Source organism: Aotus nancymaae, unplaced genomic scaffold, assembly GCF_030222135.1.
Source record: "Aotus nancymaae isolate 86718 unplaced genomic scaffold, 86718_ANA_hifiasm-v0.15.2.pri h1tg000029l, whole genome shotgun sequence".
NCBI lineage: Eukaryota > Metazoa > Chordata > Mammalia > Primates > Aotidae > Aotus > Aotus nancymaae.
The window spans coordinates 35,457,555-35,480,065 of NW_026988442.1; the positions used below are offsets into that span (position 1 = coordinate 35,457,555).

The following is a 22,511-nucleotide window of genomic DNA, read 5'->3' on the forward strand; positions in this document are numbered from 1 at the left end:
GCAAGCAGATTTTCTCTACTAGCTCTAAGTTCCAACACTTCCACCATTCCCTCATCACGGTCATGTGCACCACATCTTTAGTCAATGGACAGATGACAATATATAACAAATAGGTAAACAATATATATAATGAAGTATTATGAGTACACCCAACAGGGAGAGACCAGAAGAGGGAGGTGAGGCCTGCTCCTCTCAGCACCTGCTCATTTCCAGGCCAACAACAAACAGGTGATGGGAAGAATTACACAGTACTCCACACAGACATAGATACTTATTTATTTGCATAAAGTTTCCACACATGCCATTTAAAAACTCCAATGGTTTTTAAAAAATAAGACCTTAACAGCTCTGAGACACATGGCCTCTTCTGTATCCCAGGCAAGTTCCTAAATGGAGGTAGAGCACGTGTTCCTATTTTACACACTCTCATATGGGAGATAAGTGGTTAAGGAGGACTAGAAACCCAACCAGGCCTTCCGGAGTGCTGGACACACACAGCATTCCTAAGGAAATGCCACCAGAGGAAAAATACAAGTCTGTACAAATAATCTTTATTTTCACACTTAAAAAGAATCACATATTCATTCTAACAGCTTTACCAGGCTTGGCCAACCCAATAAGTTACACACTCACTCAGGTACGTGGAAGGTTATTGCACAGCTCCTTAACTGATCGAGTCAGGGCAAAGTGGTCACTTTCCCCACAGCCAGACTCTGGATTTGTCTCCTGTGAGGACACCATGCCTGGCACAGGCTGAGGGGGCGGCTGCAGTCAAACCTTGCCCTCCAGATTACAAACCAGTGTAAGTAGCACAATTCCTGTGGCTACTTTCACTTCAGAGTGTCATATTTACTGATGTGGGGCTTTCTGAATAGGGAGGTTAAGGCACACCTGCTTAGTAAAACAAATATTTCTTGTAGCGTCCAAAATTGAGGGCAGCAGTCAACAGTAAGATAAATGTCAGGGCATGTTCCTGACAGGTTGTGCAGCAGCCCTGGGCTCAAGGATTTCTCCCCCTGCACGATTCCTAAGACTGTTTGCTAGTTGATTCTTTGTTTTGGCAATTTGATGGTTTTGATGAATTTGCTGTGATCCAGGGGTGTTCAAGTACTTCTCTGAGCATTGGCCTCTGGCTGGGATTATGCTTCAACAGTCTTGAAATGAAGTCCCTGGCTCCCTCTGTTACAAAGTCAGGGAATGTGAATTCAACCTGGAGTACAACAAATGATAAAATATCACAAAACGCAGGTTAGAGAGATCAAATAGTATAGATATTCGGATCTTGGCCTGAAGTTCAGGCTGATAAGGAAAGAATTCCAGCAGAAATGCTGGGTCCTTTTCAGTGACGTCTTACCCGTGATATTCTTTTGTAGGTCTCTTGGTATGTGTTTGCCTCAAACGGAGGCTTTCCAACTAAAAATTCATAGCAAAGAACTCCAAGGCTCCAGAGATCCACCTTCTCATCATGCATCCGACCTTCGATCATTTCGGGGGGCAGGTAGTCCAGGGTGCCACAAAGAGTGGTCCTCCTAAAAACAGAGTGAGGCTCAAGCTGATGTGCTTCTGGTTTCATGATCACAATAGCTGCTAAAAATCATTAATTCCACGAACACTGAGCACTTCCCTGGGCCAGATCCTGTGTCCTAGGAAGTAGCTACTATTATAAATTCCCATGGGAAACAGTAAGGTCACACAGCTAGCCACTAAAACCTTAATCCCAAATTTGTCCCACTCCAGAACCTCCCTGAATGATCTAGAACGTTAAGAAACTGAATGTATCACTACCACATAAAAGCTGCCATGCAATGTTCTCTGTAAATACGATTTAGAGTTCTACATCTGCATACAGATATTACAAATAAGCTAAGACTCTTAAGAGCCTGGTGGCAATGACAAGACACTAGAAACTGTCCCACTGTAACTGCACTGGGGTTAGAGACTTAGATACATGCTGCCTTGTGGTATATCTTTGGTACGAGAGATGCTGAAATTCTGAGGGTGGCCCATGAAATACTCTTGCCAAAAGTATTTAATCTCTTCAGGCCCTGAAACCTAAATACCAGTTTTCAGCAAATATGGGAATGAAGGTCCAAGTTAAGTGGCAACACAATCAGAAAAGTCCACTTTAAGAGACTGGTCTGGCTTAAGACCACAGAGACAATCAAATACAGAGCACGGGGCTTGACTAAGTTCTGGTTTTACAAACCAGCTATAAAACATCATGGACAATAGGGCTAAATATTGAACGTGGATATTAACAATTCTGTTAGGAGTGATTTTCTTAGGAGTAATCATAGTTCTAATTACATAGGAGAATATCCTTATTTTTAGGAGATGCATACTATTACAGTGCTTAAGATTGAAGCATCATATGTTTGCAACATATTTTCAAGTGTTCACCAAAAAAGTAGATGCAGCCAATATGACAAAATGGGAACAACTGCTGAACGTAGGCTCTGGATAGACAGGTATGCCGTCAGCTACCAATTCAGCATTTCTATCGGTTTAGGTTTTCCTAACAAAGGTTGGAAAAAGGCTGGGGACAGCAGACACCAAGCCAGAACAGTCCGTGTGGGTTTGAGTTGCTTTCTATCAGCTGCTCGTTCACCATCGATGCTTACGCCTGGCACCCACTGAGCACATAAACAGTCATTCACCACTGAATTGTGACCTAGGATTCAGAAGCTACCATTCTGGTCATCTAATCCCTCGACCACCACTGATGGACTGAACTGGGGTTCTCAAACTCAGGCAATAACAAGGAAATTATTATGATTATTAATATCTGGGATTTGGAGTGAAGTGACTGATCAGTTATGTAATCTTTTCAGAAAGTAATAAGCTATCTTTGCTATCACAATGCAACAGGTTAAGATCCAGTTTAACTCTGTGATTCAATGAAGCCTGTAATTCTTTATTCTGGTTTGTCTTACCAGGTAACAGCTCCCACTAATGACGAGCAGTTTTAAAAAAAAAGAGAGAGAGACTGAAACAGCAGATTCGATGAATTTCTGGGAACAATGCTTGAAGTGCTTTGTAACAAAAGCGAAGGGTCTCTCTCCCTCACTTATAACCTATTTTAGGCTATACTGTTTCTTTTTAAACTAGCTTTAATTTTTTTAACTTTTTTGCCAGAGTTCTTTTGGCTAAAACCTGCTTTATTTTTTAAAAGTCATCTGGCTATAATTTGAGTCCTCCTCCAAAGCTGACAAACCTTGATCAGTAGATATATGCTTTAAAGTGCCCCACTTCCCATGAAGTTTCAAAGCTTATTTAAACTCAAATGTAAAACAGTAGAGAATATTGTAGTTCATTTGGAAAGTTCCCTAAGATTTCCACAGTTCTGAGACTGACATCTCTGCTTCAGCTGTGAGAGGGGACAAGCAAGGACTAGCCCTACTATTGACAGAGGTGGACCAAAGAGAATCTCTCACCACCACTCTCGAAGCTCCATCAACTAATTTGGTTTCAAAGTTCCCTGATGCAGACTGCACTCTGAGCACTAGATCTTTGACGGTGCTGTCCTCTGGAACATCCCCCCTCTCCTCGTCCAGGAAGCAGCAGATGTCCTCTGGAACATCCCCCCTCAACACTTGGGCACTTCACCTCTGTCATGTACTTGTCCTATCTGTTGACTCATTTCTCCCCTTCATTAGCCTCAAAGGACATTAAGCATCTTTAACCCTAGGCCTAGAACACTATTAATAGCCCCAAATCGCCACAGAATAACATTTTCTTGAAAACACTAGTTGATTATTAAGGCTAAATTACTCCAAAGTACTTCTGGGTTAGCCACCTACCCCTCTTATCACACAAAATCTCCACTGAAATAAATTCTGTTTAGCTCATGATTAGCTCCCAGGGCGTTTGCTAAACGAAACAACCTCCACCTCTAAAGTTACATACCTGGAAGATGGAGCATGTACTGACCACCCAAAATCTGCAATTTTAAGCTCTCCAGCTGATCCAAGAAGTAAGTTCTCTGGCTTAATGTCTCTATGTATAACTCTCTTCGAATGACAGTAAGACAGGGCATTTGCCAATTCTGTGATATACTGTTAAAAAAAAATTGAAAGCCTATGTTTTAGATATTGTATAACACAAGTTAATATTAGACATCTCTTCTGAAAGGAACATAACAGATTTAACCTGTTTTACAGGTTTGGGCCAGGCACAGTGGCTCACACCTGTAATCCCAGCACTTTGTGGGACTGAGGTGGGAGAATCACTTGAGTCTAGGAATTCAAGACCAGCCTGGGAGACACGGCAAGACCCCATCCCTACTAAATTTAAAAACTAGCCGAGTGTGATGGTGCATGCCTGTAGTCCCAGCTACTTGGGAAGCTGAGGTGGGAGCATCGTTTGAGCCCAGGAGGTCAAAGCTGCAGTGAGCCATGATCACACCACTATACCACTACACTTCAGCCTGGGTGACAGAGTGAGACCCTGTCTCAAAAAGAAAAAGACAAAACAAAAAAACACATTTTACAGCTTTTAAAGCAAGCACTGTAGAAACTACACGGGTCTACCAAAAAAAAAAATCGATTGAACCAATTTATAGTGACTAAATGAAGTAAAATTACTAAATGCTTAGTCATCTCTTTGCTAAATACAACTAGTGTGATGTCCACAGACAGAAAAGATATTCAGCTAGTTAGAGCTAGCTCTTAGGTTGGTGCCATTTCAATGCAAAACACAATTATTTTTGCACCAACCTAACAGTTACACCACCATATGGCAACAAATGGCCCCGCAGCAATGAAGTAAGACAGTAAGTGCTGAAGAATTCAGATGTGTAAATACTGCCTTTTTCTTTTTCAGAAAAAAAATTAACTTTTCAAGTACAGTCAATTAATTCCCTTTTTTAAAACCAAGATCACTCTATGGCAGAAGAATTTATTTAAAGCTAAAAATTTACTTCAAGAGTATCAGGAGAAGGTCAGGCATGGTGGCTCATGCCTGTAATCGCAGCACTTTGGGAGGCCAAGGCGGGCAGATCACCTGAGGTCAGGAGTTCAAGACCAGCCTGATCAACATGGACAAACCCCGTCTCTACTAAAATTACACATGGAGAAACCCCATCTCTACTAAAAATACAAAATTAGCTGGGCGTGGTGGCGCATGCCTGTCATCCCAGCTACTGGGGAGGCTAAGGCAGGACATCACTTGAACCCGGGAGGCGGAGGTTGCAGTGAGCCAAGATCATGGAATTGCACTCCAGCCTGGGCAACAAGAATGAAACTCCATCTCAAAAAAAAAAAAAAAAAGTATCAGGAGAAAAACTATCCAGAACAATAAACAAAAACTAAAAAGTAGTTGTACTGACATATTAAATAGCAGGTTAAATTTTGGCTTATAATAAGCCAGCATAGAAGTACATAAGAAATACGTCCTTTTGTTAATTTTATTTCCCTTTTTTTTGTTTTAAATAGAGATGGGGGTTCTCGTTATGTTGACCAGGCTGGTCTCAAACTTCTGGCCTCAAGTGATCCATCTCAGCTTCAACGAAGTGCTATGATTACAGACATGAGCCACTGCACCTGGCCAAGTTACTGTCTTGTAAGAAAAGTGCTCCTGGCCAGGCACAGTGGCTCACACCTGTAATCCCAGCACTTTTTGGGAGGCCGAGGCAGGTGGATCACCTGAGGTCAGGAGTTCAAGACCAGCCTAACCAACATGGTGACACCCTGCCTCTATTAAAAATACAAAAAGTAGCCAGGCGTGGTGGTGCATGCCTGTAATCCCAGCTATTCGGGAGGCTGAGGCAGGAGAATTGCTTGAACCCGGAAGTGGAGGTTGCAGTGAGCCGAGAACGTGCCATTGCACTCCAGCCTGGACAACAAGTACAAAATTCTGTCTCAGGAAAAGAAAAAAAAAAAAGCAAAGTTTTCCAGTCCCTGTCTCAAAGATTTAGCAACCAAGTCCAATATGTATGTACATATGTATGTATTTACTTATTTTTAAGAGACAGGGTCTCACTCTGTTACCCGGCCTGGATTGCTATGGCATGATCACACCTCACTGCAGCCTTGAACTCCTGGGCTTAAGCAATCCTTCTGCCTCAGCCTCCTGCCAAGTAGCTGGGACTACAGGCGTGTGCCACCATGTCTAGCTAATTTTTAGTTTTTTTTTTTTTTTTTTTTGTAGAGATAGAGTCTTCCCATGTTGCCCAGGCTGACCTCAAGTGACCCTCCCACCTTGGCCTCCCCAAGTGCTGAGATTATAAGCGTGAGCTACCATGCCTGGCCCAGAATTTATTTTAACATATAGATAAGAACTGTTTGTTTGAATATTGAAAAAATATATTTAGCTCTGCCTAAAGTTTGAGAAGAACTGGCTTTCTAAAGCAATTGCTAGACAGGATTGAAAATTATTTTACATCAAAAAGGTTTACTAAACTGATGGGTAAAAACCAAATGTGACTGTCAGAAAAGACATTTTTTGTTCTTTCAGCCCAAAGCCAGAGATCAAAATTTAGACCACAGTAAACTGAAGGCAAATACAAAGAAAGCTGCTCTTCTAACTATACCAACTTTGAGTTACTGATACTTTAACTGTACACATTAAAGTCTGAGAGGGCAATGGATTTCACTCCTCAAATCATTTCCAGACAGGAAGCTATTAGTTTCATGATAGCTCTCTGGCACTGCCACTTCCTCCACACCTCACATGTTGTTAGACTGCAGCTACGGATCGGTTGCTGACATGTCTCTACAATTAGTTTTATTTTAATTCATCTGAAAAGGAAAACAGGTAAGTTTTATTTGAATTCATCTGAAAAGGAAAACAGGTACATGTGTAGTCATTCTAACTACTAAGGAATCTGGAAAGAAATAATCTTTCATTTTCTTTCAAATAGCTATCTGCTTACGCCAAAACTCCATCCAGAGTGAAGCCTCGGGTGTGAGGGGAGACAACAGAGAAGTAGTCCAATGTGTAATTTTATACTGTTGGTATAAGGTGAAGCTTTTGAAGTAGGATATCAATGTCAGAAACTGAAGAAAAAGATTAACTGACCCAAAACAACAAACTACAACCCACCATAAGCATGATTACAAGGAAAAAAACCCAGGGTAAAATGTGAGAACCTGAAGCAGAGTCACTATCATTAATAAGCATAGATTTCCTTATTGATCTGTAAGAGAAAGTTGGCCCAAAAGACGAATTCATAAAGAAATATTAATTGCCAATTAAATAAGAAGCTGATTTGTTTAGCTAATATTTAAAAAGTGAATTAGAGACCTATTTCTACTTAGAAGAAGCACAAACATTTAAGATTAAGGCTTTAAGTTTAAAACAGCATGTTGCAGAGACAAGAGCAAAGGGCCATTTGTCAATAGTAGCGTGATTTCATCAGATACTAAAGGTAAAAAGGCTTGAACTTAAATGCCATTTACATCAATGTCAAAAAGAAAGAAAACTAGTCTCCACACTACCCAGGGATCACCAAGAAACAGAAAAAAATCAAAGTAACCACCATTCAACATGCCTTATCAAGCTGCCAATCCAAAAGGAAATGGCCCAAATTAAGACTCTTCGACTTCTTAAAACAAGTCATTTTAATTTACATAAAGAAGGAGAAGCACAAAAAGCACAATCATGGAAAAAAAACTGACGAATTGGACTTTAATTAAAAATACAGCCTGGGAGCCCAGGCACGGTGGCTCACACCTGTAATCCCAGCACTTTGGGAGGCCGAGGTGGGCAAACCTCCTGAGGTCAGGAGTTCGAGACCAGCCTGGCCAACATGGTGAAACCCTGTTTCTACTAAAAATACAAAAATTAGCCAGGCATGGTGGCAGGTGCCTATAATCCCAGCTACTTGGGAAGCTGAGGCAGGAGAATTGCTTGAACCCAAAAGGTGGAGGTTGCAGTGAGCTGAGAACCGAGATCACGCCACTGTCCTCCAGCCTCAGTGACAGAGCAAGACTCTGTCTTAAAAAAAATTACAGCCTGGGCAACATGGTGAGACCATGTCTAAACAAAAAATACAAAAATTAGCTGGGCGTGGTAGCACCCACCTGTAGTCTCACCTACTTGGGAGGATCACTTACGCTCAAGAGGCAGAGGCTGCAGTGAGCAGAGATCGCACCCCTGCACCCTAGCCTGGGTGACAGAGTGAAACCCTGTCTCAAAAATATATATATACATTAAAAACAGCTTTGTGAAAGACACAGATAAGAGAATGAAAATACAAGCCACAGATTGGGAGAAAATACTTGCAAAACATGTGTGACAGATGACCTGCATCCAAAATATACAAAGAGCTCTTAAAACTCAAGACCAAAAACTCAAAAAAAAAAAAAAAAAAAAAAAAGGACAAAAGATCTCAACAGGTGCCTGAAAGATGATACACAGATGGCAAATAAAGACATTAAAAAGATGTTCAGATGGCAAATAAAGACATTAAAAAGATGTTCAACATCGAATGTCATTAGGAAACTATAAATTTTAAAAATGAGATACCACATATACCTATAATACAAAACACTAGGCCAGGTGTAGTGGCTCACTCCTGTAATCCCACGATTTTGGGAGGTATGAATTGCTTGACACCAGGATTTTGAGACCAACCTGGTCAACATGCAAAACCTTGTCTCTACAAGAAAATACAAAAATTAACCAGGCAGAGGGGCACGTGCCTGTAGTCCTTCCTAGCTACTTGGGAGGCTGAGATGGGAGGATGGCTTGAGCCAGGGAGGCTGAGGTGGATAATCGAGCCACTGCACTCCAGTCTGGGCAACAGTAAGACCTTGTCTCAAAACAAACAAAAATCAAAAACACTGACATCAAATGTTGGCAAGGATGAGAAGCAGTAAGACCTCAATTCGTTGGTTAGAATGTAAAAATGGTATAACCACTTTGGAAGACTGACAGTTCCTCACAAAGCAAAATACAGTCTTACCATATGAACCAGCAATAACACTCCTAGATATGTGCCCAACTAATTGAAGACTTATGTTTCACAAAAACCTGCATGCAAATGCTTACAGCCAAAGCATGATAACTGTCAAAAACCAGAAGCAACCAAGATACCCTTCAGTAGATGAATAAACTGAGGTACTTCCATACAATGAAATAATGGAATATGATTTAGTGATAGATAAAAATAAATGAAAAAGCCCTCATGCCTCCAAAAATAAATAGATGAATCTTAAAAGCATATTGCTAAGTGAAAGATCCCATCTAAAAAGGCTACGTACTGTTATGATTCCAATTATATGATATTCTAGAAAAGGCAACAGAGACAGTAAACAGATCAGTGGTTGCCAGAGATGTAAGGTGGGGGGATGAGTAGATGAGACACGATTTGTTTTTTTAGGAGCAGTGAAACTGTTCTGTATATCATAATGGTGGATACATGACACTGCGTATTTGTCAAAATTCTCGGAATTTTACAGCACACACGAAAATCAATCTCAGGATATGCAAATTTAAATGATTCCATCCTGGGATCCCAACATGGAACAGACTGTGACAAAAGAATCTCACTGCATTACAAATGTAGGAAACAACCTCACCAAAGGGCGTGGGAGTGAAGTGTGGATCCAAGCAGCTTTGGAAATGGGTGGAGTCTATAAAACAACGGCCAAAGGAAGTGCACAGAAGCACTCTAATTGACAAAGTTGGTTCCCACAGGGCAGCTGGTTAACAATTCTGATACCATTATTCATGTACACTGGAATTGAATAATTAAATAACAGGATGGTGGGTGGTGAAATTTAGGTTTCTCACTTTTGGAAGGGGAGTTTACAGGTAAACAGGAGGAAGTTAGAATGAAACATGGAAATGGAGTCAAGTTGAAGATACCGGTATGAATTCATGTTATGCTTAATAAAGAGATAGATGGATAAATCTATACACAGATTAGTATCTACATATATTCCCTTGCTCTGTCAGCTGAAAGCCTAGAAGTAGTGACACCATAGTAGCAATGAGTACACCAAGTGCCCAGTTCTCAGTTTCTAGTAACATTCTCCAAGAAAAGGAAACAGGGCTCCTTGGAGAAATGGTCCCATTCTAGGACTGGAGCAGGAAATACACAAGATGAGGCTTGAGCATCTTGTATCAGAAAGTAAGGAAGTACAAGGCCGGGTGGGATGGCTCACACCTGTAATCCCAGCACTCTGGGAGGCTAAGGTGGGCAGATCACCTGAGGTCAGGGGTTAGAGACCAGCCTGGCCAACATGATGAAACCCCGTCTTTACTAAAAATACAAACATTAGCCGGGTGTGGTGGCGCCCGCCTGTTAATCCCAGCTACTCAGGAGGCTGAGGCAGGAGAATCACTTGAACCCAGGAGGCAGAGGCTGCAGTGAGCCAAGATCACACTATTGCACTCCAGCCTGAGACTCCCTCTCAAAAAAAGAAAAAAAAGAGCCGGGCGCAGTGGCTCACACCTGTAATCCCAGCACTTTGGGAGGCCAAGGTGGGTGGATCACAAGGTCAAGAGATCGAGACCATCCTGGTCAACATGGTGAAACCCCGTCTCTACTAAAAATACAAAAAATTAGCTGGGCATGGTGGCACGTGCCTGTAATCCCAGCTACTCAGGAGGCTGAGGCAGGAGAATTGCCTGAACCCAGGAGGCAGAGGTTGCGGTGAGCCGAGATCGCGCCATTGCAAACCAGCCTGGGTAACAAGAGCAAAACTCCGTCTCAAGAAAAAAAAGAATGTGTTTTAAAACACACACACATACACACACACCACAAAACCACAATGATTTTCCCAGGACCCTTGTAAAAGAAAAAGAGCTGCCAGTGGCCAAAGTTGCAATGATCTGAACCACAAAATCAAGTATTGGATTATAGCTCAAGGGATAAAATAAAAAGCCAGAAGTCTACATTTTTAAATAAATGATTAAATAAAGGAGAACAGCCTTATCTCTGGCACTGAATTCCAGATAATTTATGGAAAAACTCCATCTAGGAGTACTTCTCTACTTCTTAAGTGTGGGCTATTCATAGTAACTTCCTTTGAAGAAATACAATATGGAAAGGGGAGGAAATAGTAACTTTACAGTGGAGAAACCAGAGAAACACTGTCTCAATGAGAAAATCAAGCTGACATCCACAGTTAAAAGTCCTAAGAGTTTACATCTCTGGTATGTGGTAAGAATGCACTTTCTCTGATCTCCCTCTCAAAAACCCTTATGCCCATCTAATCATGAGAAAAAGAATATCTGAATAAAATGTGGACTTAATAGTTATATATCAATATTGGCTCACTGACTGTGACAAATGTATATATTGATACAAGATGTTAGCAGGACAATTAGCAGGAAATTGGGTGTGGGCTATATGGAAATTTCGTGTGGGCTATATGGGAATTTCGTGTGGGCTATATGGGAATTTCGTGGGCTATATGGAAATTTCGTGTGGGCTATATGGAAATTTCGTGTGGGCTATATGGGAATTTCGTGTCTATATGGAAATTTCATATGGGGTATATGGGAATTTCGTGTGGGGTATATGGGAATTTCGTGTGGGGTATATGGGAATTTCGTGTGGGGTATATGGGAATTTCGTGTGGGCTATATGGGAATTTCATGTGGGGTATATGGAAATTTCGTGTGGGGTATATGGGAATTTCGTGTCTATATGGAAATTTCATGTGGGGTATATGGGAATTTCGTGTCTATATGGAAATTTCGTGTGGGGTATATGGGAATTTCGTGTGGGGTATATGGAAATTTCGTGTGGGGTATATGGGAATTTCGTGTGGGCTGTATGGAAATTTCGTGTGGGGTATGTGGGAATTTCGTGTGGACTATGTGGGAATTTCGTGTGGGCTATGTGGGAATTTCGTGTGGGCTATGTGGGAATTTCGTGTGGGCTATGTGGGAATTTCGTGTGGGCTATGTGCGAATTTCGTGTGGGCTATGTGGGAATTTCGTGTGGGCTATGTGGGAATTCCGTGTGGGCTATGTGAGAATTACGTGTGGGCTATGTGGGAATTTCGTGTGGGCTATGTGCGAATTTCGTGTGGGCTATGTGGGAATTTCGTGTGGGCTATGTGAGAATTTCATGTGGGCTATGTGGGAATTTCCTGTGGGGTATATGGGAAATTCGTGTGGGGTATATGGGAACTCTCTATACTATCTTCCCAATTCCTGCAGATCTAAAACTATCCTAGAGGCACAGTGGTGTGCACCTGTAGTCCCAGCTACTTGGGAAGCTGAGGTGGAAGAATCCCTTGAAGTCCAGGAGTTCTAGTCCAGCCTGGACAAGGTAACAAGACGCTGTCCTCTTAAAAAGAAAAAAAAGTAAAAACTATTCTAAAATAAAACATCTATTAAATAAAATGAGGGCAACTATCTATATACATTATATACATATCTATAGAAAACAGCTGTGCAAACTAGGCACAAAAGCAGCCACAACATTCTACCTGGCTCTGGACTTTATCTGTACATCTGGTACAACTAAGCTATTTTGATTTTTGCACTTCAAATATTTGATATTAACCTATCCTTCGATCAAGACAAAACCCACTCTACTATAAGGAAAGGTATATTGCTGTGGAGGACAAGTATAAAGGAAACGGAATTTGCCTGGACAATAAATGAAAACTCACAGTAGCGGTTCTCTGCTCATCAAACTTTGAAAGTTTCTGAAGCTCTCTATAGACTGTTCCAAGTGGTGCATATTCCAGAATTAGGTAGACTCTGGTGGCATCATGGAAATAACCATACAGTCTGAGAATGTTAGGATGCCTGCAATGAAAGATAAACATTCTAACACTTGGTTTGGAGCTGACAAGACTATGAACAAACGCTTCATGAAAAACCAATCGTGTTTCACACGAAACCCCCCTCCAAACCCCACTTAAGAAACAAACTATAAACCCACTCCAAGAAGTATATATATACCCACGTATCATTTTACATGCATTTCAAAGTATTAATGGACCTCTGGCTTAATTAAGACTATTTCCTTCCTTTAGGCATATTTATTCTGAGGAGGAAAATTCAGCTGAATATTAATTATCTACATATTAAAAGAAAGACATGGCATTGCCACAGTAGTTTGCTACCCAGACACTGTGACAGATAAAAGCAGTGATTAGTAATGGCGGTAGGTGAGTGCTGAGCAGACTGGGCAGGTACAGACTGTGGACAGCAGGAAGCAGCCAATGAGAAGCACAGCCCATGTGAGATGCCCACCCCTCCCAGCCCCAGCCAGGTGTTGCCAGGTAGAGACACACCAGGCCTGATATGACTTGAAGTATTAGCATCTGATTCAAATGTGAAAAACACTGAAAGCAAAAAGAAAAAAAGGAAAACAAAAAACTCATCAGCCCTAGTCAACCTGCAGGTAGCTCCTTGCAACTCCTGCCTACCTCAGAATATGGGGTACCATTCCCCTTCATTATCCACCAAAAAGACTTGCCTATATAAATTATTCCATTAACAAAACGTTAAATCCTCAAGTGATTTTTCAGGATCAGAGCATTTAAGTGTAGAAACATCTTTGAAAAATGACAAATTTAATCATTCTTTGTGGTACTATGAAAAGCAGGCCCTCTAAAAGATAAATTTATACTTTTTTTAAAGAAAAGGAATACAGTTTTATTTTAACCTGCAGAGCATGGGAGAATCACAGGAGAATGATTACTCAATAACCCAGTGTGGTACAGAAGCTTATCTTTCTCATAGGGTAGGGGGAGGTGAGGAAAAGGCCATGCGTTTGAAGGCAGTGCATCATAAGAGGGAGTGAATGGACCTGGAAGAGGCTGGCATTATAGGAGGGAGAGGGGCACAGCATCTGTGAATATTCTTTCAAACATGAACGTGAAAACTCACCGAAGGTGGGATTGTATTTCTACTTCTCTTCTGAGCTGATGCTCCACTCCTGCTTTCTCCAGCTGAGCCTTAAATAACACTTTAAGAGCCAGAATAAACTTGCTTTGTTTTTCTCTTGCCAAATAAACATTACCAAACTTTCCTTTACCCAGAGGGCGGCCGATTTCAAAGTCTTCCAAAGACCATTGCCTCCTAGGAAGGAATTTGAACCTTTCAGAATATGAAAACAAACCTTTTCTAACAAATTTTCAATGAGTAGTAGACACATTATATAAATAATTTTAGATTCACACTTGTACTCAGTATTTATCCTTAGCAAGAACCAAGGCAATAACCACTATCAAAGAGCTGCCACAACATGAAACTCTGACTTCCCCAGCTGCTATTAGGTGTGAGAGGCAGATCTGAATCACTCTATGGGAAATGTCCCAAGGCCGCCTATGCTCAGAGGAACAGGCCCACGACAACACTGAAGACCATTAAAAGGGTAAGTGACCAGAGAGGGAGGAACGCTTTCAGACCATCCGGGTGCCTCTTTCAAACTAACCACAGCCACCGCCTCCAGTCCCAGAGGTGTTAACACTCTCTGGGTGGAGAACCACTCTGGTGGTAGACAGAGCTGTTGTTACTAACAGAAGCAGGATGGAGCCCACAGGCTACAGGAGCATGAGATCCAGTGGATTTAGTCTCAGCCTCTGTTAGGCCACTAAAAGCAAAATTGTCTATGGGTTCATTCCTCACTCCTCCCCTATATTCCAGAGTCCAGACAGTTCAGAAGTTGAGAGGAGACTTTTAGAAAAGACCTGGGGAAGATATTACAGCCAACCTTTATAATAAAGAACTAAAGCTATAATTATAATACTGTCAAAACCGTCAGTCATATATGAGTATATAATTCTGCAACATATTCTATTTTTTTAAAACTTGTACTTTTATACAATAAAGAAGTACAGACACATATATAAACCATACACAGTGGTTACTTCTAAGGACAGAGAGAACTTCCACACATTTCTGTAACAGATTCTCATACAATCTTTTTCTAAATTTGAAAGCAATTTTTTAACGCACTTCTGAGTCCCAAGTAAAATACCTAAATACACAAAATTCCATTTTTAAGATTGGAAATCTGGAAACATTTATATCCTCTAAATGAAAATAAAGGCCTCGTTTTTTCGCCCCAAGAGTTCTTACAACTAAATTTGCAATGAAATAGTATATTCTAGTAGAATAGGACAGAACTTGGTAAATAAGAAAGCTTACTTTTTTGATTCTTCATTTTTCTGTTTTGATGCCAGTTCTTCCTCAGGATTATTTTCTATATGGAATAAGTTAAAAACCTATTTTTAGAATAACTATATAGGATAAGTTGTGAATAGAGGTGAATTAAATTGGTCACCAAAATATTAATGGTATGTCAAGAATAAACCTGTTGTTTTGTTGTTTTCCTTATAGAAAAAAGGGCTACGACACCCTGACTTCCATCATGTGAAGTCTTTATAGAATTTCTAAAGATGAGCAGACATATATATATAGACAGGCCCTTCTCTGATGAATTAAAGGCAGACTGTGCAGGTTCTTCTGAAGCCTCAGTTTCCAAATGAAGAGCTTTTCTGGCTGAATTGCCAATCTTCCCATGCATGACAAGTTGCCACCTCGTCACCTTTTTTTCCTTACTAGGTAGTCCAGCCAACTGTCCATACCCCACATACAAATTATCACCAACATACAGCAAAACATAGGCCAGCCACCCTCCATTATATTAATAAGTTGCCAAGGGGAAATATAAAAAAATAAATGCTACCAATTCAGCAAAATGCACAATGAACAGTTGTGCAACAGAGGACTGGGGTAACTATTTCATTCACCACAAGAACATACGGGACATTTCCATTTGTCTGTCTCCAACACCTCAAACTCTAACAGCACGTGATGGTCTTGCTCAGGTATTTGGATGCAAGTGCAAACTCTTCCTCCACATGCCCGTCACATGTGCACCCCTTCAGCCCCCAGCTCACTAACTTAGTTAATATCAATCCCAACTCCTTTTCACTCATCTTTCAGGTGCAATGTATTGCCCAGTTCTATTGAGTCTGCACCTTAAATGAGCTCTCAAATTTGTCTGCACCTCTCCATCCTGGCTATCTCTTTGGATTAGTTAACTGCTTCGGAGTCTTAGCTTCCTCCTCTGTAAAACTGAGTTAATAACTGGCTACCTTCATGAAGCGGTTACAAGGATTGAATGAGATGAGGTGGATGAAGCACGCCCTTGAGTTCGGGGAATGAGCACTCAACAGTTGGTAAGTAATAGCATCCACTCCGCTCCACACAGAGCAGGTCATTGCCATGTCTGACCTAAACCTCCTTCCTGCCTGGTACTCCTAAATCCAGCAGTCCTACTCCAATTTATTCAGTACTTCCACAGTAAGCTTTCTTTTTTTTCTTTTTTTTTGAAACAGTCTTGCTCTGCCACCAGGCTGGAGTGCAGTGGTGCTATCTCAGCTCACTCTAATCTCTGCCTCCCGGGTTCAAGTGATTCTCCTGCCTCAGCCTCCTGAGTAGCTGGGACTACAGGCACGTGCCACCATGTCCAGCTAATTTTTGTATTTTAAGTTAAGTAGGGACGGGGTTTCACCATGTTGGCCAGGATGGTCTCGAACTCCTGACCTCGTGATCCACCCGCCTCAGCCTCCCAAAGTGCTAGGATTGCAGGTGTGAGCCACTGCACCCAGCTTCCACAGTAAACTTTCTAAAAGGCAAAGTTCCCTTCTCAGTTCAAAAAACCTTCAGTAGCTTCCAAATGCCCTAGAGATGAGGCCCCATTCCTTAACATGGCCAGCAATGCCCATGGTGACGTCACCGCAGCCTGCCTCAGTTCATCCACTTCTCTAGATTTCCCCCAAACTTTAGAAGATCTCAGTCCCTCAAGTACACTTACTCCAAGCACCTTACATCCAGACCCACTAACAAACAATCAAAAGGACACCGACTGGTGCTATGTCCTCCCTGGGTGCCCAACTCTTCCAAGAGCGTGAGAATCAGGTCTGGATTTTTAGCATAGGTCTGGCCCATAGGCAGACACTGTTACCTCAACCTAGATGCCATATCTTCTCCCCATCCTCAACAGATATACAAGCTAGGGCTCCAAATAATAAGTGCAAGTATATACACTTGCTTTTTTAGCAATGACTACAAAGAATGACCATCCAATGAGTCTCAAAACCTAGCTCACCAGGTGCCGACGGCTGGGGCTGCTTGCTCTTTTGGGTGTTACTCAGTGGCCTGCAGACAGGGTGAGGTACACTGGTTGCCTGCAATTGCTTCTGCTTCTGAACCGGCTTATGACTGGAGACAAGCTTTTGTGCTTGCAAAGGAACACGCTGGGAAGAATTTGAAGGACACAAGACCCTCTGAGCCTGGCCACTATTTGCAGGTAATGGATTCTGACAAGGAAATTGCTGAGTCACAAGAACACGTTTTGGACCTCCAACTGGTGCTATAGCCTAGATTGGAAGAGAAAATAAACTTTTATTCATGAATGCAAAAGATCAATATTTTGAGCATTTCACAAAGTTTGTTCTCTAGCATAGCAAAATAATGAATGTCACTGGTAACAGATGGAAGGGGAAAAGGCATTTTAATCAGTACTTCCAGAGTATAGTTAGCATGTGGCTAAGAACACCTGAATGATACTTTCTACCCCCCCCAACTCCTCACCCCTAAAAATCATGCTTCATTAACAAATATCCATTAATGAAGGAAACAAACGTTTTCTAAATTTCTCAATAATTTGGAAATAGACACTAAATTGCTATTTGGCAAAAAGCTATAATACAAAAACTTTATGCCAAAATCTCAGTTCCATTGAAATTTCTTTAATAATATATGTTTACAAAAACCAAAAAAACTGTCAAAACGTTCAACAGTGATTTTCAAATGAAGTTTTAGAAGAATCTCGTGTTTTCATATATCCAAAATTTTCTACAATAAGCTTATTACTGTACTATTGATTAACCAATGTTTCATTTTTCAAGTATTTACAAAATGGACTTGAGCAAAAAACTGACAAAGAGAAAACAAATGTAGGCTCTTCAAAAAGTTATTACTAAAATGTATTATTTGTACACCTGTAAGTACTGTATTACAAGCTTAGTTAAATGAACTCTAACACCCTCAGCTAATCAAATTAAAAGGGGTAGTGGATATGAGATTTCCTTTAGCTTCAACAGCTCATTGTAAGTGAGGGGTAAGTGCTGGAAATCAAAGTCTCAAGATCCATCCCCAGCTCAATGGTATGAGTGCTTTATAAAGAAAAGGTGTTAAGACTTCCAAGTACAAAGTCATTTACTCCTGAAATTAGTAGTATCCACAACACAGTAGGCATTCAGACAAAGACAAATAAAAAGAAACATTTTAAATGTAGAGCAATTTATTAAATGGCCTTTATCAAAGGAACTGAGAATCAAATACAGTAATTCAAGGTAGGCTTTTTCTAATTAGTCATTTTATATTTATAGCCAATTTTACAAGCTTTGGACTCCTGCTGGATGATTACTATTATCCTGTATACAGTGGAGGGGTATAGAAACTTAAACAGCCAATTATAAGACAAGGCAGCCAAAAAAGCTACTTGAAGATTCAGCAAAATGTTACTGAACATGAGAAAAGTGACTAATTCATATCCAGGAGCACAGTAAGGGATCTAAATTTATCACCCAAAGTAAAGGTGGAAAGAATTCCAGACAAGACCAACCTCCATGTGGGTTTGTAAATGTGAATGAGATTACAGACTATTCAGTTTACCTTAACAGGCCCAGAAATGCAGTTTTCTTTAGATCTGTCCATGATGCCTGAAAAGAAAAAGAAACTTTAATTTGAACAAAGCCACCTGCTTCAAGTGGTAAGTTGTTTGATAGGCAGTTATAGCTCCCTGATCAAAAGGCCTCCACAACACACAGGATTTTACACTTTGTGTCCAAATGAAGCTGATGAGGGAGAGACAGGCACGTGCTTTTCCCACAAGGCCGACTTCACCCTTGTGCGCTGCGTCCCATCCTGAGTCTTCACTCCTGATGCTCTTGCTGCTACATCCTCTCTTCTCTAACGAATCACTTCCATCCCTGTGCAGCCTGCTGGCATACCTGCTACCTTAACAAAGTCCTCTTTATTCAATTATCATTGCTAACCATGACCCTCTCCTCTCCAACAGTAAAGCTCGAGAAGCACTGTCCACACTTGCCACCTCTATGCCTCCCCTCCCGAGCCCATCCCCACCCAGCTTTTTTGTCTCCACCATATTGTCAGGTTCATGGCTGACACCTACTGTTGCCAAACCCAAGGCTCAATTCCACCTTCCCCTTAGCTGCATCCTCAGCAGAATCTGACAAGGCTGATCACACCTTATACCTTTTTCTTCACTTAGCTTCCAGGTTCATCTACCATCTAGTCATCCTGTCTCTCCCTCCTTGCTGGGTCGGTCTCAGGTTTGCTCAAACAAGGGTCTGGGGTGACTCAAGAATGAGTCCGTGAACCCTCCACTTTTCCATCTACACCTTCCCAGGGATCCATATCACCCAGTGGCTCAGTCTAAATGCCTTCATGAGGACGACTCAAAATGCATCTTCTGCCCTAATCTTTCCTTGGACTGTCAGACTCAGATATCTAAGTATTTGCCCAGGATCTCCCTGAAATGTCTGCCAGGCATCTCAGTCCTAACATATGCAAAACCGAACCTCTTCCATCCTCCACTTCTCACCTCCCTGCTCATGGTTGTGCCGTGAGCTCAGGCCTAGAACAACTTCTCCATCTACAATTACTCCCTAGCCGAGTAATTGTTTTCAATACCATCTACAGGCTGAGGACTGCCAAATATCCATTATGCAGCCCAGACCTCTCCTGTGAACTCCTGATCTAAATTTTCTACTTTCTATGCAACATCTGCACCTAATTATCTGAGAGGCCTCTCAATTTTAACACATCCCAGACAGAAGTCCTAATCCCTTCCCACTCTCACCTCCCCAAATGTAGTCTCTAGACATCCTCATCTCAGTTCATGGCAAATCCATCCTGTCAGTTGCTCAGGCCAAAAGCCTTGGCATAATAATCCTTTAAGAAGTTCCCTCTCTCAAACCCCTCATTGAATCCACTGGCATATTCTGCAGGCTCTACCTTCAAGATCACTGCTCACGACCTCCACTACTACCACCTGGGCAAACCATAATTCTCTCTCCCTTGAATTCTTTGCAACAGCCTCCCAATGGCTTCCCCACTTCCACCCTTGCCCCGTTATGGTCCATTCTCAACACTGAGGCCAGCAATCCCATTAACAAGTCAGATGTGTTGGTCCTTGGTTCAGAAGAACCCCATGGATCCCCTACTCAATCAAAACAATGCAAACTCCTAGCCTGCATAGACAGGCCTATTGAAGTCGCATGGAATGCGGCCCCAAACTGCCTCTGACTTCATCTCTTCTTGTCGACTGTGCACCAGCCACACAAGGCTCCTTTCTTCCTCAGACAAGTCCCCTGCCACAGGCCTGCACTTCTTGCTCCCTTTATTAGGCTACTCCCCCAGGTGTGTAGTTCAGTCTTTCATTGAGGGTTTTTTTTGTTGTTTTTTTTTTGAGATGTAGTTTCGCTCCTGTTGCCGAGGCTGCAGTGCAATGGCATGATCTCGGCTCACTGAAACCTCTGCTTCTCAGGTTCAAGCAATTCTCCTGCGTCAGCCTCCCAGGTAGCTGGGATTACAGGCATATGCCGCCATGTTTGGCTAATTTCGTATTTTTAGTAGAGACAGGGTTTCTCCATGTTGGTCAGGCTGGTCTCAAACTCCTGACCTCAGGTGATCACCCGCCTCGGCCTCCCAAAGTGCTGGGATTACAGGCGTGAGCCACTAAGCCCAGCCATCATTGAGGTGGTTTGTTTGTTTTTTGTTTTTTTTTTTTCTTTTCCCGAGACAGAATCTCGCTTTGTTGCTCAGGCTGGAGTGCAGTGATGTGAGCTCCACTCACTGCAACCTCCACCTCCTGGGTTCAAGCAATTCTCCTGCCTCAGCCTCCAGAGTAGCTGGGACTACAGGCACCCGTCACCACGCCCGGCTAATTTTTGTATTTTTAGTAGAGACAGGGTTTCAGCATGTTGGCCATGGCTGGTCTCAAACTCCTGACCTCAGGTGATCCACCTGCCTCAGCCTCCCAAAGTGCTGGGATTAAAGGCAGGAACCACCGCACCTGACCCATTGAGGTTTTTTTTTTTTTTTTAATCAAATGTCCCTGCACTTCAGCCTGGGCAACAGAATGAGGCCCTGTCTCAAAAAAAAAAAGATAGAATTACCCTTTTACAAATAAGCAAATAACTCCAGATGAAGCCAGGCCCAGACTACAGGCGGGAGCCCTTATTAAAAACAGTGGGTTAGTAAAAGTTAATAAACAAGGAGAAGGAAATGCAGTGTTAATCAAACATTAATTTTGAATAACAAGCAGAATTGAGTAAGATTCTAAACCAGAATTCTAGAGACACCTCCAGGAAAACTGCCCTTCAGATGACTCTTATCTGCAACCAGATTGAAGAACTAGATGACTTTCACAGGATCCATTCAGTTCAAACCAGAAATCCTACTACTCTGAATAGAAAAGCTGTTAGGCTAATAGCACAGGAAGTTTATACGGGTTTATTCCTTCCTTCCTCAGACCTGTGCATGCCTGCAGAGATGAAGGGCAGGAGGAACTAGGTAGGTTGCTGAAAAATAATTCAAGGGACAAGGAAGGTTAAGGAAGAGGAGGAGACATTACGAGTTAAGGACAGTGGCTACATCTACCTCACCCGGATGGTTCTTAGAAATGGAGACTCTGAGGCCTCACCCCAGGTCTAAGAAAACAGATTCTGCATTTTAACGTCCCCAGATGATTAGCATGCACTGGTCTGCATCCCTAGCTCTCAATGAAACCTAAGAATCATCTCGAGAGTGTGTTGATAACTAGACACTTGGGTCTTGTCCCTAAGAAATTCTGATTTACCGGATAGCGACCCCCGGTAAACCGCACTCCTGCTTTATTTCCTTAGTAACACCCACCCCAGTTGCAAGTTCTCCGTATGCTCGCTGTCTCCCCACCCACTAGAACGTGAACTCCAACACTGGCAGCAGGGACTTTCTGTGCTTTTCTTACCCAGGTGATCTCCGAGTACAAAATCCAATCTGAAGCCCACCCACCCCTCCCGCGCGGGTCAACACCGAAACCCCTTCCACCTCTAGCTGTAAAAAGTAACAAGCAGAATCTTACAGGGAGCCTTGGTGCTCAGGAGCAGATGCCAAGGCTCTGGGCGGGCACAGGGCAGCGCCGAGGACAGGAAGGGACCCTGGGACGGAGTAACCGAGAGGGGACTTGTCGCTCCGCCACCCCTGCCGGCCGCCCCTTGTCTCCCCCCTCCGCCCTCATCCGCCGCTGAGTTAGCCCCGACGGCCTACCCACCCGTCAGCTCCTACCGGCGACCCAAGGACGCAATTCTTCCAAGAGCTCAGCCGTTAGAATTCAAAGGTTCTTCTTTTTAAATAGGAGTTAAACCCTCTCACCAGAAAGCCGATTGGCCTGCGCTGGAGAGAGGCTGCCTTGTCATTGGTTGACAACAAACCCGACGCCTTAAGTCGCGTTCCAGGGTGCACACCGCGCGCAGGCGCATTTGCTCCCTAAAACCCCGGAAGTGGTGGAGCCA

At 42.3% G+C, this 22,511-nt stretch overlaps 1 protein-coding gene across 2 annotated transcripts; it reads right to left on the bottom strand.

The window, feature by feature from the left end:
* Positions 1 to 252: 252 nt before the first annotated feature.
* Positions 253 to 22,375, bottom strand: AURKA (aurora kinase A). 2 transcript variants are annotated; one of them, XM_012467497.3, is made up of 9 exons: positions 22,271 to 22,375; positions 18,607 to 18,653; positions 17,036 to 17,306; positions 15,067 to 15,121; positions 13,804 to 13,995; positions 12,576 to 12,714; positions 3,907 to 4,055; positions 1,355 to 1,529; positions 253 to 1,210 (listed from the first exon to the last, which is right to left on the bottom strand). In XM_012467497.3, the coding sequence occupies exons 2-9, from the start codon at positions 18,646 to 18,648 to the stop codon at positions 1,028 to 1,030; spliced, it is 1,206 nt and encodes a 401-aa protein (XP_012322920.2). In that variant the 5' UTR covers positions 18,649 to 18,653; positions 22,271 to 22,375; the 3' UTR covers positions 253 to 1,027. The 2 variants fall into 2 exon arrangements, with proteins under 2 accessions (XP_012322920.2, XP_012322921.2); XM_012467498.3 differs by having other exon boundaries at positions 22,285 to 22,336.
* Positions 22,376 to 22,511: the final 136 nt, after the last annotated feature.